At 43.0% G+C, this 20,242-nt stretch overlaps 1 protein-coding gene across 7 annotated transcripts in view; it reads left to right on the top strand.

Moving 5' to 3' along the window:
• Positions 1-3,738: 3,738 nt before the first annotated feature.
• LOC126355404 (ninjurin-2-like) overlaps positions 3,739-20,242 on the top strand; it is a 144,164-nt gene continuing 127,660 nt past the window's right edge. For all 7 annotated transcript variants that reach the window (XM_050005702.1, XM_050005706.1, XM_050005704.1 and 4 more), the window contains exon 1: positions 3,739-3,823. In XM_050005702.1, the coding sequence (XP_049861659.1) occupies positions 3,782-3,823 (42 nt within the window). In that variant the 5' untranslated portion in view covers positions 3,739-3,781. The remainder of the gene's footprint in view (positions 3,824-20,242) is intronic.

Raw genomic sequence — 20,242 nt, forward strand, 5'->3', positions numbered from 1 at the left:
GTCCTTTGTGTCGGCAGTTGCGGTCTGGTGTGGCTAAGCGGCAGGCTTCGTGAAATCCTGGAAGCGGTAAGCGCCGCTGCATGCGTCACCGGCAGAGTAGCCGGGCTGGATGGGGGCGTCACGTCCGTCGAGAGTAATTGTGCGATCCGTTGCTATATTCTTTCCGAGCGAAGATGTCCTTCCTTTCCGCATCCCGAGCACGTGCCGTCGTACATGGTAATGATTGCATCCCCCGATGCGGAGGTAGGTCGGCAGATGACTACGGAGAGCGATACTCACTTGTCGCACACCATTCAAGACGGACATGTCCTGCAGTGCGCCGATTTGTCGGCTACGTTGTCGAGAACCGTGCCGGAGGGGCGGAGGGTAGTTATCGCAGCTTCTAATGGCTCTGAGCACTATGGGACTTAACTGCTGAGGTCATCAGTCCCCTAGAACTTATAACTACTTGAACCTAACTAACTTAAGGACATCACACACATCCATGCCCGAGGCAGGATTCGAACCTGCGACCGTAGCGGTCGCGCGGTTCCAGACTGTAGCGCCTAGAATCGTTCGGCAACTCAGGCCACCTATCACAGCTTCTACAGGCAATTCAAAAGGCTGCTCCGAAACTAATTGTTCGGACGCCCAAACCCGCGTGATCGACGGTCAGAGTGCCTACGTTGCCATCCACGTGGCAGAAGCGGAGTCCTTGGCTTGCCTCCCTGCTGATCTCGTCGCACGTGCCGTCGTTGAAAATCTTCACGTACACTGTGCTGCTGACGATGGAAAAATGTATGCCTCTGGTGTCCGATGCTGGCATCTTTATCTCGTTTCTTAAAAACCGTTCCACCTTCGCCATGTGGCTTGATAGTACAGCCGGCGCGCGTGTAACGGCCGATATAAACACAAACACAAGTGAAGCGTTGCCCCCAGCGGAACTCAGGCACGTGCCCGCACTGTAGCAGTGCCGAAAGCAGACTGTATAAAGTGACGTAGAACGGTAAAAAAATAGCGTTACGTGTCTCTGTTACATCAGAAGGGTTGTGGGAGCTCCATGTTGTAGTACTGAAGTACATCCAAAACTTTTTTGCACGTAGAATCTGGTCTGCGTGCAAAATTAGTTGTGTGTTATTTCAACTTTTCTTAAGCAAACTATCAAAATTTTAATGACACATAAAGTTCTTTTCACATGAATGACATGGCCTGCTGCAGCAGTGGAAAGAAGGGAACTAGAGGAAAAATGCTTCTTGTTTTTTAGTCGTCAGTCTTCTAACTGATTTGATGCATCTCAGAAAAGCACCTGCAACCCACATCCTTAATTATTTCCTGGACGTATTCCAATCTCTGTCTGCCTCTACAGGTTTTACTCTCTACAGCTCCCTCTAGTACCATGGAAGTCATTCCCTCATCGTCTTGTCCCTTCTCCTTGTCAGTGTATTCCAAACATTCCTTTCCTCTCCGATTCTGCGCAGAACCTCCTCATTCCTTACCTTATCCGTCCACCTAAGTTTCAGCATTCGTCTGTAGCACCACATCTCAATTGATTCGATTCTCTTCTGTTCCGGTTTTCCCATAGTATTTCACTACCATACAACGCTGTGCTCCAAACATAAATTCTCAGAAATTTCTTCCTCAAATTAAGGCCTATGTTTGATACTGGTAGACATATCTTGGCCAAGAATGCTCTCTTTATAGACTGCTTTCAATTGCCTCCTTGCTCCTTCTGTCATGGGTTATTTTGCTTCCTTGTAACAGAATTCCTTAAACTTCATCTACTTCTCGATCACCAATTTTGATGTAAAGTTTCTCGCTGTTCTAATTTCCGCTACTTCTCATTATTTTCGTCTTTCTTCGATTTATTCTCAATCCATATTCAGGACACTTTAAACTGTTCATTTATCTCAACAGATCCTATAATTCTCCTTCACTTTCACCGAGTACAGAAATGTTAACAGCGAATCTTATCACTGATATTCTTTCACCTTGGATTTTGATCCCACTCTTGAATCTTTCTTTTATTTCTGTCATTACTCCTTCGACGTATAGACTGAACAGTGTGGACGAAATACTACATCCGTGTCTTACGCCCTTTTTAATCTGGGCACTTCTTGCTGGTCTTCCAATCTCATTTTTCCCACTTAATTCTTTTAAGTATTGTACACAATCTGCCATTCCCAATAGCTTACCCCTATTTTTTCTCAAACTTTCGAACACCTTGCACCATGGATGTGTGTGATGTCCTTAGGTTAGTTAGGTTTAAGTAGCTCTAAGTTCTAGGGGCTGATGACCTGAGATGTAAAGCCCCATAGTGCTCTGAACCATTTGAACCATTTTTTGATCCGTGGGACATGAAAGTAATTTAACCAAGATCGACAGCGCTTAAATTCAGCGATGCCAGTGCGACGAGGCGGTTGGCTAGCGCGCCTCCCTTCAGACCCAAATTCACAACTTATCCACACATTTCTGATGTACTGCCCCTTGCCCATTATCGTCGTTCTGGCGGCATTTCCAATAACACTTCGAGCGTAGTGTGCAACTGCACTGAAGTAATCAGTTTGGAAAATTTGGAAATTTGTGGTTAGTTCCTATGGGATCAAACTGCTGAGATCATCGGTCCCTCGGCTTACACATTACTTAATCTAACTTAAACTAACTTATACTAAGGACGACACACACACACACCCATGCCCGAGGGAGGACTCGAACCTCCGACGGGTGGAGCCGCACGAACTGTGACTAGGCGGCTCTGACCACTCGGCTACCCCGCGCGGCGTAATCAGTTTGTGCGTTCTCACCAAAATAATGTGTTTGTGGTGCTGTTCTTTCAGACATATATAATTATGGCGAGTAAGGCCAATAATCTGTTCATTGTGGATGAAGACCACGCTCGAACTCTCACCGGGAATCGACGAAATGCCGCGAGTAATGAGAATAATGGGCGTGGGGAGGTACATGAGTAGTTTCTGGATAAACTGAGAATTTTTGTCTGATGGTAGACGTGCTGGGGTAGTCCGTGTAGTTGCAAGGAGCTCTGTGTCCAGATGGCTCAGTAGTCAGCGCATCTGCCTAGCAACCAGGAGACCTTGGTTCGTATCACAGTCCAACACAAACTCCCAACTTAACCCATTGATTTAAATCAATGCCCGCTCACAGCCAGTGTCTGTAATTACATTGTGTCTTAAATAGAATTATATCGGAAGACGACTGCTTATTATAAACAGGGGTTCAAATGGTTCAAATGGGTCTCAGCACTATGGGACTCAACTGCTGTGGTTATCAGTCCCCTAGAACTTAGGATTACTTAAACCTAACTAACCTAAGGACGTCACACACATCCATGCCCGAGGCAGGATTCGAACCTGCGACCGCAGCAGTCGCACGGTTCCGGACTGCGCGCCTAGAACCGCGAGACCACCGCGGCCGGCTATAAACAGGGGATCCGGGTTCGTTTCCTCGCCTGGCACGACAAACGAGGTAATTTTTAGTGTTCACTACCCTTCTTATCTGGACACAGTTTTGGTTGAATGTCCAGATTAGTCAAAGGTATCGGCGTTTTTGAATTCAGAATGTGTATTAACTGCCTTCGATCTGGCTGCCAGTCGCCGAGGGCGCAGTTGCTATTGTTGCGGAAGGCTCAGAAGCGAACGGCGGAGTGACGCCTGAGGCGCTGTGGTGGGAGGCGTTGGCGGCAGCTTTCCCCTCCGCTCCCCTCCCAGCCCCACACTTCCAGCGGGCCTGGACGCACACGGCTCTACAGTCAGCGTCGGCGCGGCTCTGCGCAACCACGGCAGCCACCATGTCGTCCACAGCGGCCATCGCCCCGGAACCTGGCACGCCGGTAAGCCAAACACTTCACTGTTTGGACGTCTGGCGCACTCTCCGTGCAGCAGCGGCTCTGATCGCACTAGCCGGTATGCACGCCGAGCTTCAGCTGTCGCATGGTCACACGCGCCGGAAAACGCGCTGCGTTCAGCAAGACTTGTATCCGAAGACGCGATGTGTGTTTACGGCGTTGACGTGCAGCACCTACTTTACTGTACCTAAGAAAACAACAGATGGAACGATTCGCTTGGCTAAGCCAAATGAAAAATCGAAAGCTTTGTAAGACTCTTTACGGTTATTATTATTGTCCTCTCTTAAGGAAGAATACAGAAATGTGCGGAATAAAAACAATCTGATTGTGAGACCACTATGCATCAGGTAGCGCCTAAATACACTTTACTTCTACATGCGTACGTTTCGCGGATCGATTTATCATCAGGAAGCCTTCGTTGTTGTGTCTCATTTGTGAACAAAACAGGTTTTTCTTTTTTTTTCTTCTCGAGAAACTGACGAGTCTGAAAGTTCAATAATAGTAGTAGACAATGAAGAATATTAAATTAGACAGGAAGGTGTAATATTACGCGTTCACAGGCTACACCGAGCTCAAACTGCACTTTTGATTGTCACTACAAGTCCAAATGCTATTTTGGCTGCTACTGTGAGAGTGAAGTGTGAGTGATTTAAATAGCAAAATTCGCTAGCATCCAATTCTGAAGTCTATTTACAGTCTCATTTATGTTACTACGCCCATGATCTAACCAAGAATCTTGTTCACAACGGGTCATGTTAGAGGCTACATATTAATTACTTGCTCTTGTATACTGACTACGTTCATACCATATATAGACCACCAAATGCCAAAAATTAGCTGTAATAGCAAAACTTTGTCCTCCTTTTCGCAACCTTTTATTTTATGCTAAGGCTAACAAAACATAAAATTTTGAATTTTAAACTTACTCTGAAAAGTTAACTAAGTACCAAATGTACGAGTTGCACTCAGAAAGTAAGATGCCATTAGGTGCGAAATGGTAACCACTGTGAAAATCCAATGGAACTACGCACAGCCATGTTGGGCAGTGTCTTTAGTGTGTCTGCCAATTGCTTCACGTCGCTCTTTTCAGTTCAGAGCGCAAAGTGATCACGTAGAAGTGCCTAAAATAGCAGTGTCTCCCGCCAAGTATGTGAATCTGGTGAGCGATTTCTCCTGAAGCTATGCAGCTCACATAACATAAATTTTTTGTGCTTATTTCTACAGAACAATTCTGCAAGGGCATTGAAGATGCTCCTGCAGCGTTCTCGATGGAAAGTGTTTGATCACCCACAATACAGACCTTAATTGGCTCACTCCGTTGTTCATCTCTGCTCACATGAACCGGTGGCTACAAAGACATTTTTACACAACCAACGAAAGGCAGACCGGCGTAGAGAATGGACGGAAAGCACAGACAGCTGTTTTCTGTAACGAGGGTACTGGAAGGTTTGTACAACGCCACGACAAATGTTAAGTCGGAGCGGCGAATTTTTAGATAGGTAGCTGGATGGTGTGACTAACTGTTGCGGATAAAAAAATGTTAATTTTCGCAGTGGTTTTCATTTCGCGACCGATCGGACCTTACTTTCCGAACAGCCGTCAAAATACAGACTATATAAAAACATATATCAGAAACCTTGAGGATTTAGTCTTTATATTAAAATATTTAAAAAATCATATGAACATGGGTCCGAAAATTCTTCAGTAGCGAGGATGAAACTATTTATTATTTATGGCACAAAAAGTACCTGCTTCCATGCATCCTCTCTGAGTGTGCGTTGTATACTTTGCTGTGCGCTGTGCAAAACTCCTGCTGTATTTCGTATTTGGTCGAATCTATTTTGGAGACGCTCAGTCAGAAAACCGGCATTGCGTACGGGAGCTGAATACACCACGGTTTTTATGTGTCCCTAAATGAAAAAAAAAAAATCACTGGATTAAAATCTTAAGATCCGGAAGGCCATGGATCCCCCTCGACCAATCCCCCTGTTAGGAAAAATGTTATCGAGATAGTGGCGAACTATCGATGTAAAATGAGGTGGAGTACCATCGTGTATAAATCACATTCGCTGGATGACGTCAGGAGGTCCATCATCAAGTAAATGAAGGCAGACACCGAATATATCGTTGTGATGTGACGAGTGTTACTGTAAAACAGAATAGACATTTAAACGGAACAAAGCAAATACTGTTACCAACTGCTAACAAGAAATTGAGTGAAAATGCACATTTGAGGTGAATTGCACAACCGGGAGACATTACAGCGAATTTCTCTCATATCCCCCTAATGAAGAATTTTCGGACTCATTTTCATATGAACTTTTTGTAGTGATTTGAAGTCTAGAATACATATCTAAAGTTTTTGAAACATGTTTTTGTATACCCAGTATTATTCATACTCTTCGAATATAAACAGGTATTTGCATGTCCATTTTCCGACATCGTTACTGTCAAATGGATGAGATAAAAGAATGACATGTCTCGCGAAAGTTATCGTAACTATTTTGTTAGAAGTTTATCTATAAAAGTGGATGGTAACTGCAGTTTTACTATGAGAATAAGTGGACGGGCTGGAAAGTAAAGACTCCGAATTTTTATGTGAAAAATCTTAAAGCTTTTTAAATAAAACAAACGTTATTAACATCCTACATCATTATTCCTTATGTCTACATATTTACTGTTCTTGTCGCTAGAGAGGTCAGAGTTGTAGCGTGTAACATTGCGGTGTGTAACTACGTCGGCGTGTGTGTGAGGAAAAGCGTGCTGCAATTGAGTTTCGAATTGGAAGAGTTCGTCCACAAGTGGAGCAGCCTCTTCTTCAGTGCGACGATGCCAGGCCACACCGGAGCGCTGTGACATCTGCAGCAATACGACGCCTTGGGCTCACTGCCATCGATATTCTTCCATACAATCCCGACTTGGCCCACCCGATTTTAGTCTGTTTCCAGAACTTAAAGAACATCTTAGAGGATTTCACTTTGACAGTGATGAAGCGATGCAATCGGGGGTGAGGCTGTGGTTCCGTCAATAACGCCGAACATTCGACAACGACGGTATGAACTAACTGGTCTTTCGCTGGGGCAAATGTTTGCGTTGCCAGGGTGACTGTTGAGAAATACATTTGTAGACAGATGGAGACTATTAATAAAGTTCATTTTGTTCAAAAAGTTTTGTGAGTTTTTACATAAGAAATTCGCAGGCATTACTTTTCAGTTCACCCTCTTAATTTTCTTTTAGTTACTATGAAAGAGGGTGATTTTTCTTTTACTTATAGCTCACGATGTAGCTATGGCACCGGCATTTCTTTTTCGTGCCTATGTCGTCTGCGCTAATCACAATTCCATACGATCATTTCATGTCACAGCTAGTGCAGCAGCTGATAGGGAAATTGTATTCTTATTCAGCCAAATTATATTCTTGACTATTTCGAACTGAGTATTGTCCACTGCTGTTCCCCATAGTCTTGTGATAGAGAGCCGTTCGGCTTCACAGGCACCCTGAAAAAAGAAAAGACGTTCATGTATCATTAAACTAAAATTATAAGCCAGTAGGTTACCTAGCAACGCAGTCTTCGTTAAAAGAGTTTCTCTGATGTACTGAACGAAAATGCCTGACGTAGTTCATGTGTACATAAATAGTTTGCAATATGAATTTCGCTCGAGATCCTCCTTTTCTACAACTGAATAAAGGACCATCTAAAATGCCTTTCCCTATTTTATCTTTTGGAGCGCACACGGTGCCGCTTTACCTATTCCTGCTGCATTTAATGGGAAATTCTGTTACAAGATGAACGACGGGAAATTAAAAATAGGTAATCAACACTTCTAATACACTTTAGATAACGCCCTTACTGAAGGCTATGATGACATCTGTTGGCGTTCTAATAACAGACATAGAGAAATGACTCTTGCCTGAAAGGGCTACTTTCGTCCCTATGGTTGCAAATGATGTGGAACCATGTTGCACACTAAATAGAGTTCCTAAATGTCCGTGATAGTACACTAAATAGAGCGTCTTAATGGCTGTGATGGTAAATAATTAATTTAAGTGTCCCCCTTAACGATGGCGATCGTATTTTTTGCAGATGACGTACAGCATTGAAATGTAAGTAACTGAATGCATTGTAATGGGAATACATTAATAACATGAGGAGGTGTGAATGACTCTCAGACAGTTCGGGAATGTGCATATTATCCACCTGTCACTGAGTCCAGATATCGCTTAATATCAATTCATAGGTCTTAACACTGTGAGAAGATTTTCTTAAAGGCGCATCTAAATCTCCCCCTCCCCCCCCTCCCCCCACTCCCCGAAAAAAGTCATGAAGACAATTTCAAACAATTAACTGGTGCTCGCTGAATGATGCTTGTATAAATCACTGATTGTTACCGCAATTGTGTACCATTTTCAGTTTCAGATGCTTCATAGGTCACAGTGTATCCTGAGAGTAAACGTTTCTGTACACTGTCATTTATTTCCGTACAAGGTATCAGCTTCATCCAAATAAGACTGCTAAATGTATCAAAATACGCTGTCCTTACATCAAACATATCTGCACTACTTCTGTGTCGATGTACTTACTTTATTTCTTTATGTCTGGATAGAAAGACGGGTATAATGGATGTAACACAGTTCTATTAACGTAATTTGTGCACCTATCTACACTCACTCAATCCGAAGTTGCGCTCCCTCTCTGATGCCTTTTCCATAGCTTGTCGTAGTAAGCTTGTTAAATCGTCGCGTAAGAAACAGATCAGTTTCGTTTTTAAATCGTAAAAAGTGAAAAAAGGTGGAAAAAGAAACATAAAATCTTGCTGAAAAGGAGCACACAATATGTTTCCTCGTTGGCTAACCGTTCTTCGCATTATATTCGCAAATAAATAATAACCTTATACCACAAAGTTATTGCACTGCGTCTCACACTATGCACAACAACGAACCGATGTTTCCTAACGCTCTGGCACCACGACAAATAATTAACCCTTACTAAGAGATGCAAGCATTAGTTTAATTGAAATAAAGCAATTTTTGGGCAATTTTAGGGAAACTTGAAGCAGTTAGAGATTACATGCATAGATCAACGAGCCCTTTCAGTCACTTTAACATGCAGATTTATGTAGTTCACTTGAAGGATAAACAGTGACATACGTGATGTATGCAGCCAACAACGGGAGTTGCTGCTTCCGCCCGTGTGAATAACCCATACCGCTAACGGTATGCGCGGGAGGCGCCCGACGTAGTCGTGTCGTAATAGCTGTTGTTGAATGGTTGCTATGGTTACGGCCACCGAAAGTGGGCCGCGAATCGCTTGTGTGTCACGATTCCTTCGCCGCCCTTATTTTCGGCCCATGCCTGAATCAAAAACTGTACCATGATGAAAATTTCTTGTGTTCTCTACTGGCCAATTGAGTTTATAAAGTAATCACACTTAAATTGTCGTAGTCTCTTCCATATTGGCAGCTCAGAAACAATCCGATGATCTCCATCTCCTAGTGTATACCAGTTGCTTCTGTAACTTCTCACGCGTTTATCTGTCTACGCAAATTACTTTACTGGAAAGTTATAAGCCGGGCAGTGAATATAGTGCCAAGCTAGGCAATAACTACAATCAAATTCGTTTAACTCAGGATGCTTTGTCGCATAGTACTGAAAAAAAAGACACTGTACTGTGTGCACTGTGGAAGATTTTGCACTGATATTGCTCTGATTAGTTGTGTGCTTCACAACACAGTTATGTTAGAGAATGCTTTTTAATGGAACAAATTTAATTATCGCTGGCATCTCACTCACCTGGAGGATGAGTCCTTTTTTATATTCACTTTTTAAGTGATGTGTACCGCTCTTGAAATCCGGGTTGTCGAACTAGGATCTCCGTGCTCTTAAGAACGTCTAGAGATTATGATTAGAAAACTACCAGAGCTCACCACCCAGCAATATACGAATTCTGGGGTCGCCTGACTTGTAGCTTGCCAATGGAGGCCGAGTTTTCTGACATAGTATGTTAAAAGTTTAAGTGGTTCGTAACTAACAGCATACAGATTGAAATTTTGCTCTCGCTTGTACAAAGCTACCTAAGTTTGCGTAGGAGTGCAGTAATTGCAAGTAAAAGAATTTAGCTGCATTTCGGTGGTTTGGAGGGCACAGAGGGGGTCACGCTGCGACTTTAAAACACAGCGGTTCAGGTATTCACGCCGCAGTGTTCTCTAATGATCAACGTGGATGCGAGCAATGTAATGTAAGATTACCGAATAACACCGAATAACGAAGTGTTCCCTAGCTAGTACATTCACAGTTTTACGACTGTAAGGCAGCAAGATTTTGCCACTATCCTTCTAATATTCTGTAAATTCTTTTTGATTTCTATTTACATTGGATCACAATCGGACTATTAATCATTTCATTGGGTGATACTGGCCGGCACCACTTAGTAACAATTTCTTAAGTGCTGCATGCCTCGGTGTTAGAGTTGAACACAGATAGAAAGGGCGAGGCCCGTTACGCGTTTCTCAAAAGCCACTATTGGCTAGTAAGGGGCTAGGAAGTATGTTGAAGTGTTCAGCAGGGGTGGACAATTGCTGCCCTGTGAGAGGGAGGGCAGAGCAAGAAAGCGGCGTTTTCACAATGGCGAGACCGCAGCAGAGGCCGGTAGCGCGATCAGTGCTGGTGGGAGATATCACACCTGGCAAAAGAACGTCAGGAGGCGGACCAAGCAAAAAGACATTCTTTTAGTGTGTGTGGGGTCACAAAAGATCGACATGAGTGACCTCCAAGAAATCTTCTCATGGGAAGTGCCGAGGCACGCTTCCCACCATAAAACAGAGATGTGTATTTGGTTGGCGGAGTGCTATAAAGATGTAGGAGGGGAAGTGGAAACTTCTAGAAAACGTTCTGAATGGAGTAAGAGGTTCAGGTGATTGGCTGGCAGATCCATGACCAATGCTTTTGGAGGTAATGTTTTTGTATTGGCTGCTGGGTTTCGTTGCCTGAGCTTAAATGCAGACACTGCGTGTCCTAGAGGGATCGGGCATTTGGCGCGGAGAGGCACATCTCTCTGGGGTCGACCTAGTGACTTCACTGGCGACAGACACTGTGGAAAATCCAGCAGTTAGATTTCGAGAAGTGTTACTTTCCACACAAAGAGTGTGTGGTTTCTCCGTGAAGAGAGTTGGGCTTCTGCTTATTCGAGTGACGATTCTTTACCCATCTGTGGAACCTAGTACACACTGAAATCTGTTTTTACGGAAGAATATTTGAGTCGAATCTCTGTTCCTGGCTAATGAGCAAACAGAAATCTTGACTCGTGTTCCGTCTTGTACTGAGATCATATCAGCCCAAGGAGTTTTCTGATGGAATATTGCCTTCACTATGTATGTACAGAATTGCAGGTACGGCACATACATCATCTGCACAGTGGCCAACGCCCTAACGAGCACACCATCAGTACAGTACAATTGCTGTTCGTAATTCAGTAGGTGATATGTGCACTCCGGTTCGGTGGTTAGGGAAACACTCACAGTAAATGTGTTGAGTTCCATTTGCTTGTCCACTGAGCTTTTTTTTGAGAGTGCCAGTCAGTGTGTAGGTCTTCTGTTTCTCACCGTCAACTAGTATAAGCCAGCCTTGTGTTCATCTAAAGGGGTGTGGTCTAAAGAAAGACAAACATATATTCTGCCAATCTCGAAATTACATTTAGAGTAGAATCCGAAATTGTGTACTTCATATTTATTCAATTTTATTGTACTGTACATTTTTTTAAGAATAAATAATTTACTTTGTTCAATTTGTGATTCATTCTGGTAGCATTCCAACAGGAATGAGTGGTTTTAAGTGCTGAACTGAAGTGAAATAAAACCAAAATGATACTTCACTTTATGCAAATCCCTAGATGTAAGCTGTCAATGACAGAGACATTTTCCTGCGAGGTGGCGCAGTGATTAGCACACTGGACTCGCATTCGGGAGGACGACTGTTCAAACCCGCGCCCGGCGTTCCCCGTGATTTCCCTAAATAGCTTGAGGCCAATGCCGGGATGGTTCCTTTGAAATTGCACGGCAGACTTCCTTCTCCATCCTTCCCTAATTCGATGGGGCCGATGATCTCGCTGTTTGGCCCCCTCCCCCAATTCAATCAAACACACACTATACAGGGTGTTCCCGTAACAGAGTCAAAATTATAACATGATATAGAGAATGCTCCACTGAACAGTTTGAGGTAGAGAACCTGAGGTCGCAGAAGCCAATTTAAGGAGATATGGAAGTAAACTTATCTATCGCTTTGTCTAGCAGTACTGTTTTCCAGCTTATTTACAACTAACGTGCGCACAAGTTTGCACGTACCGTGCTGTTTATCTGCATGTACATTATCTATCTTCTGTAAGAAAACAAGGAGGACCAGTCCGATTACCAGGAAGTCACGTGCAGGTTTTGTTTACTTTCTTGTCCATGAGGTTGCTCCGTTGCACCGTATTTAGATTGTTACAAGACAGACCGCATTATGAACCAACGACAGACCCTATTACTCAGTGCTATTCAGAGACGAACAGTAAAACATGATGGAGCAGTACCGGTACAGTATTTCCTGGTAGTTGGATTGGAAGGGGAGATCCTATTCCACGGCCTGCGAGGTCACCTGACCTGAATCCCCATGATTACTTTCTATGGGGATATCTAAAAATACTTGCGTATGAGACCCCAGTGGAAACGGAGAAGAAATTAATTGCCAGAATAGTATCTGCCTGTGGTGTGATTTGAAACACACCAGGGATATTTGTCCGGGTGCATCAGAATTTTGTTCGCCGATGTCATGCTTGCTTTGAGGTTGATAGTCTACAGTTTCAGCACATTTTGTAAGATACAATACAAATGATACCTTCATTGTGTCAGTGATGGTTTTTGCAGTTAACTAACGTAAATAAACAAGTACACAGTGATATGATTTAATTCCTGTTACCTCCGTAAGCTGGCTTCTCCGACCTCTGTGTCGTGTTAAATTTCTGCACGCTCTTACGGAAACACCCTGTAAGTTACCAACACCAAGGGAGTTTACAGAGGCATGTACACAAAAACGGATGACAGCACTGCTAATGCTAATGCCTAAGCAGAAAGTACAAAAGGGGCTTCAACGACGCTTGTTAGTTTATCCCTTACGTTCAACAAAATCTGTATTAAGAATTATTCAACAACGAAACATGCAACCATCGACTGCAAATAACCCAGCTCGTTCAAATCAAAGAAGGTTACAGTAGTTCTGTGTGTGGAGAAAATTACTGTAATTTCAATATTCAACCAGAGCGGAATAGTTTATGAACAAGCGGTCTCCACACATCAGTCTTACTGGAAACTATCCTCTATTAAGTTTGAAGATATTGTCAAAACGGATTAAAAATATCCTGTACTGAGGACATCTGGCTGCACGACTATACTACATACCTCACTTTTTCTGCCAATGTATAGCAGTAAACAAACAAATTAAAAAAATGTGTGTGAAATCTTATGGGACTTAACTGCTAAGGTCATCAGTCCCTAAGCTTATACACTACTTAACCTAAATTATCCTAAGAACAAAGACACATGCCTGAGGGAGGACTCTGACCTCCGCCGGGACCAGCAGCACAGTCCGAGACTGCAGCGTCCAAGACCGCTCGGCTAATCCCTCGCGGCTAAACAAATTATTTTTGAATTGTGAGCCCAATGAGTTCTTAATGTCTTACGATGGAAGTCTAGCTGTATCAAATGCACTGTGTGACCTTTCACAGCTATTTTATTTATCTCTTCTCTTCCCAGACAAAGGCGATCCAATGGGCTCATTCTGAGCCTTTAAAGTTCATGGCAATTTGGAAGCAAGGACGCAGCTATCTTTCATGCCTTGTTTCTAAAGGGAAATCTCCTCCGGAAGTTGTCACTCGCGATGGCTTAACTTTACTTTTTTTGTCGACACAAAAGATTAAAGATCTTCTCACGCAGTCGATAACAACCATCATGTGGACAAAGCACCTGTCAAAATCCGTGATCTTGAACCGTATCTCACGATAACCGATAAGAATCGAGATAGGGTCCATAAAGCTACTTACAACTGTAAATCTGTTAAGTGCGTCACATCTTCTGATTACGCCTTTTCAGCGAATTATATGGGTTAGAGACACTGTTTGGCCGATAGCCTACTGTTATTAATACCCGCGCTTATCTTCCTCAGTAAGAATGAAAATGAGTTATTAATCTGATGTACAACAGTTCAGACACAGTGAAAGGGAATTATGCGCTGCACTGCTAAGCACAAAACATTGTGAGAATGGTTCTGCGCAGTTCGTGAGATGTCTGTGACAACTTGACAACCGGCACTTCTCTGTGAGATTTTAATAGATCTGGTGCGTTATGTAGAAACCAACTCGTTTGAAGATGAACCTGCAAGGTGCTGCAGGTCACGAAAGGGTTATTTGTGGCGGAAAGCGAAATATGTACCATACTGGCCCGAAGAGAGAAGAGGGAAGGAGAGAAACTCAGTGTAGTTTTATATTTTTATTCGAGGAAAAGCTCACAAACAGTCAAATCAGTTGCTGTAGTAAAAAGGTTTATTAAAATACCTAGACCTAGGTTTCAAGTCTTTGAAAACGTCTTCTTCGGATCAATGACTGACGTTGATTATATGGGCAACATTATGTAACCACTGCCGATCATTGATCCTTCCGAAGAAGACGTTGAAGCCTAGGTCAAGGGGTTCTAATAAACATTTTTACTAGATCTCTATGGTGCGAAAATTGGCAATTGATCATAAGTAACGAAAAGTCTGAGGTCATCCACTTGAATGCTAAAAGTAATCTATTAAACTTCGGTTATACCAATATTTCAATCACCAACTTTCTCCTCTGAATGCGAAGATATTTTTTTGAAGCCGACCTACATAGGAAGAAACGATCATCGTAATAAAATAAGAGAAGTCAGAGCTCGCACGGAAAGATACAGGTTTCGATTTTTACTGGCTCTGTTCGAGAGTGAAATAATAGAGAATTAGTGTGAAGGTGGTTCGATGAACCCTGTTCCAGACACTTAAGTGTGATTTGCAGAGTATCCATGAAGATGTACATGGAGATTCACTATCAAACCCCCTCACAAATCGTAAAAAATCCGTCATACAAGTATATCGTAGTTAAAACTACATGGAAGAGAACAGTAAATGCAGTGACAATAAATACAGTGACAATGGAGGCCAGATTACCAATCCTACAATTATCTGTAAATGTCACTTTGATTCAGAAACAGGAAATTCTCACAATTTTTTCAGTTATCTTCTTTTCTGAACCATATTCGTTCCGTTATTTCCGAGTTACAGCTAGTCGTCTTAACAAAGTCGTGCATGCTAGTGCTCCTAACTAGATAAGTTCTATTGCTCAATGAATGGCTACTGTCAGTGATTTTTAATGGAAGATTTTCGTCTCCTGGAATGCACTCCCATTGAGCCAGAGCACTGCCTTGACACCGCGGGAGCTGTTTGTTCAATAACTGTATTCGACACGCAACGCCTTCCCAGAACGGGTCGATGGGAGATCCGCCCAGACACTGCTGTAATGGACACCTCTGCGCGACGTGGTCAGCTCAGGTCACGATCACGCTACAAAAGAATACTGCTGTCCCACTATATGTGGAGACACAGATAAGATGCTACATAAAATACACAGCCCATCAAAAACTATGAAGCAGACAGGAGGGGAGGAGGAACGAAATGAAACTTCTTGGTTTGAGAGGTATGTATGTTATATATGTGATTACGGAATCGACTTGGCAGAATGAGCCCTCCTATATGACGCTGCATGTCTTCTGGCTTGGATGTATGGACTGATGCTGTTCCGCGTGCAGCCATCCTGATTTAGGTCTTCCGTGATTTCCCTAAATCGCTCCAAGCAAATCCCAGGATGGTTCTTTTGAAAGGGCACGACCGACTTCCTTCCCCGTCCTTCCCAAATCCGATGATACCGATGATCTCGTAGTTTAGTCTCTTCCCCCAAAACAACCCAACCCAACTGATACTGTTGGGAAAGGTGTCATAAAACCCTTGTATACTTTCCTGAGGCAAGCTTCCCCACAACAGTTGTAACTGGTCCAAGAAATCCTGGATTCTGGCGTTGGGACATAGTTGACCATGTTCTATCGATGGCTCAAATGGTTCAAATGGCTCTGAGCACTACGGGACTTAACATCTATGGTCATCAGTCCCCTAGAACTTAGAACTACTTGAACCTAACTAACCTAAGGACAACACACAACACCCAGCCATCACGAGGCAGAGAAAATCCCTGACCCCGCCGGGAATCGAACCCGGGAACCCGGGCGCGGGAAGCGAGAACGCTACCGCACGACCATGAGATGCGGGCTTCTATCAATGACAGATCTGAACACGGGAGTACCTCATCACCAAGCAGACAGTTCATAGAGGCATATGTCATGTGTGGACGAGCATTGTACAGTTGAAAAATTCGGTTACGACACCGTCACGTGTCTTCATGCTGTCAGATTTCCCTCAATCACTGCAAACAATAACTTGAATTCATATCCAGTGGGCTTTCACACCATGGCGCTGGGAATAACACCGCTGTACCCCTCGAATACATTGGAAGAATGTAAACCTCTGCTCAGAACGCCGCTCTACTTGCCAGCGATAGTCATGCTGGGTGGTGCAGAACCACGATCATCGATCATCAATAGTCCATAGTCCCCATCACGGCACCACTCCAAACGAAGCTGTTTGTGTTGCGATGTTGACGGCAGCCTAAGTGTGGGACCTTAACTCCCTAGCCAGTTGTTGGTAGTCTGGATCAATGGTGCTTGGAGCTGAATGACAGAGTATGTTCGTGGAGTCCATTACTTGTTCTCGGATGGCAGGCGCGGATGTGAAAGGGTTACGATGTACTTCGTGTTCATTACGGTGTTCCTACCTTGTGGTTGTCAGATGTACTCGACGGGAAGACGACTACGATCATACCTACCCTCACACTCTTATGCAATCCAACAACGGGCCATTGTTACATCCCAATGACCCTCATTTCTGGATATTGCACGACTCGGCCAGCAGACCAAATGGAGACCCACGACGAGCCATTTTCTGTCAGGTGCTGATAACACTATCTCATTCGAGTACATGACATCTCGGTGTCCTTCATACTGATCGCTCAAAAGCTAATGCTGTTCACGCCCCTTAAATGTCACATCAGACCTGATAACAGTACTAAACTTAAACAACTTCAGTGCAGTCTGGTGACCATGCTGCCTGTCAGAGAGCATTTCAAGTCTAATTGTTTGCATGCCAGCCGACTGTGTGTGCTTGTACGAAGCCCATTAACATCCGACCACGCCTTGTGGGCGTTTCACCTTGTATTGTTAGTCAGAGTATATGAAGAACAAGTAAGTATGTCGAGGTGCTGGTTTCGCTACGTTATAGCGAAAAAGCGGTAAGTTTCCTGGCCGTACACAAGTATTTTTAACTTTTTTTTAATGTCGCTTTCTTGTCTGTTTGCCCGGAACAAATTCTGCAGTTGATGTTAAACTAATTCCTGATGAGCTAGGGAGAGGAAACTTTCAACATAGTGCTAAACTGCATGACAACGAAATATTAACTAGGCTTTTCTATCTGGTATGTGGCGGAAGGTACTATATACTTCTGTTCGGCACAGATTTTGCAGTTGATTTCAGACTATGTTCCCGATGAGCAATAGCCTTGAATCTTTCAACATACCTCATGAACATGCAATATTAAATCGATTTCTTGTCTGGCGTGTGACGGAGAGTAGTTTGTGCAGTCCTACTATATACCCTTTTTCCTGTTTCAGTTGTGAATGTTTCACGGTAGGAACGATTGCTAGTAAGTCTCTGTGTGAGCTCGATCCTCTCTAATTTTTACCTTCACGGTCTTTTCGAGAGAGGAGGAGGCAATATCTTGGTGGACTCAAGTAAAGAGAAAGTAAAACATGAGGTTTGCCACATGTCTCTGTTGTAATCTCATCAACATGTTTCAAATCTTTTGAAAAATTTCAGACATGCAAGACTAAAAAACAGAAAATAATAATTTAAAGAAAAAACTTTTTAGCATAAAATGTTTGTAATAATGACTGTTTGTTGTTGCTGTCTTCAGTCCTAAATTGGTGATCCCTTGATGCCTCATAATATGTCCTACCAACCGATCCCTCCTTCTGGTCAAGTTGCGCCACAAACTTCTCTTCTCCCCAATCCTATTCAACACCTCCTCATTAGTTATGTGATCTACCCATCTAATCTTCAGCATTCTTCTGTAGCACCACATTTCAAAAGCTTCTATTCTCTTCTTGTCCAAACTATTTATCGTCCATGTTTCACTTCCATGCATGGCTACACTCCATACAAATACTTTCAGAAATGATTTCCTGACACTTAAATCTATACTCGATGTTAACAAATTTCTCTTCTTCAGAAACGCTTTCCTTGCCATTGCCAGTCTACATTTTATATCCTCTCTACTTCGACCATCATCAGTTATTTTGCTCCCCAAATAGCAGAACTCCTTTACTACTTTAAGTGTCTCATTTCCTAATCTAATTCCCTCAGCATCACCCGATTTAATTCGACTACATTCCATTATCGTCGTTTTGCTTTTGTTGATGTTCATCTTATATCCTCCTTTCAAGACACTATCCATTCCGCTCAACTGCTCTTCCAAGTCCTTTGCTGTCTCTGACAGAATTACGATGTCATCGGCGAACCTCAAAGTTTTTATTTCTTCTCCATGGATTTTAATACCTACTCCGAATTTTTCTGTTGTTTCCTTCACTGCTTGCTCAATATACAGATTGAATAACATCGGGGAGAGACTACAACCCTGTCTCACTCCCTTCCCAACCACTGCTTCCCTTTCGTGTCCCTCTACTCTTATGACTGCCATCTCGTTTCTGTACAAATTGTAAATAGCCTTTCGCTCCCTGTGTGTTACCCCTGCCACCTTCAGAATTTGAAAGAGAGTATTCCAGTCAACATTGTCAAAAGCTTTCTCTAAGTCTACAAATGCTAGAAACGTAGGTTTGCCCTTCCTCAATGACTAAGACGTATAAAATAATTTCTCCTTACTCCATATAATCGGATATAGACAGTCCTGAAATTTGTGGCTGTGAATTTTTAATAGCTGCGAAGAGACTTCTAAAACCTAAAACGTAAAACGTGGAGTGCATGCAGCGATAATAGTTGTCGCTGACAAAAATCACTGAAGAATTCGTATCATTCGCAGTGTCATAAAATTGTTAGTATTTTAGGTAAAATATTCATGCATTCGTTATCTATTACATGTGATCCAAGTTTTTCGTTTTATATTTTACTAGTCTTGTCATATCTATTAATAATTCACAAGCACAAATTTTCAGGGCCATTTGTATGAGTTAGCAATCCCTATGGGGCTAGAGAAAATTAATTTACACTTTTCTGTCCGTTTTAAAAATGTGTTATATTAAAAAGTTTATTTAAATTGTTATTAACGTTACAGCTGCCGGCTGGTAACATCGAACCTATTTCATTAAAATGAGAATTCAAAGAGGATTTCAGTGACATTACATGTGTAGTACTTGAACAAATGCTAAAATGACCACAGCGTCAAAAAACACTGTACTGCCGTCCTCAGGAGTAGAGGTCCCACAATCGTATGCCTTACTATGCGAAATGTGAGCAGACACGTAACTCAGGAACCGTTCTTCTGTTTACCTGTGCGAGTGATGCCCACCAGTCTGCACTCTGCTGTTGCAGCGATCAGGCAACTCAGTCGTGCAACTACTCAAACTTCCGCAGTGTCTACGGCAGTCGTTGAAGTGGATCTGGTTTTCGTTTATAGTGAACAAAAGTGGACAAACTTTTAGAGCAGCGGTACAGTTGTATACTGAAAGGTATCCCCATTGTATCAAGCCTTCACGCTCTATTTTTCAAATATTATAGAGATATTCAAGAGTGGCGGCCCGCCCCGGCTACGCACGGGTAGCACGAAGTCTTCTCTACGGCCGGACGACTTGTCTGGCGCAACGGTAATAAATTATACACACTGACCTTCCTTGTGAACTGACCTGTCGGTTAGTGAAAACCATATTAGGATCGGTATAGTAGTTCCCGAGACTACCCCTAACATACAGACAGAAAAATGTGGCAATGGCTTGAATTTGAAATACGTGTCGATATTGGAAGTGTGGAGACAAAATACATCAACGAAAAGTACGGTAACTGATGACAGAAATTCAGCTAACCTTCAAGCAGCGGTACACGTCACTAACAGACATCCTGAATGTTCGAGTGGCGTTGTTGAAAGAAGTGTTCTGAGACATCTACACGGTCCAATTACATTAATGGGAACACCGCCTATGTTCGACTTCAACGTGCAATAACCATTCATAGACGGCAAGTGGCAGTTCTA

Source organism: Schistocerca gregaria, chromosome 3 (genome assembly GCF_023897955.1).
Source record: "Schistocerca gregaria isolate iqSchGreg1 chromosome 3, iqSchGreg1.2, whole genome shotgun sequence".
Lineage (NCBI taxonomy): Eukaryota > Metazoa > Arthropoda > Insecta > Orthoptera > Acrididae > Schistocerca > Schistocerca gregaria.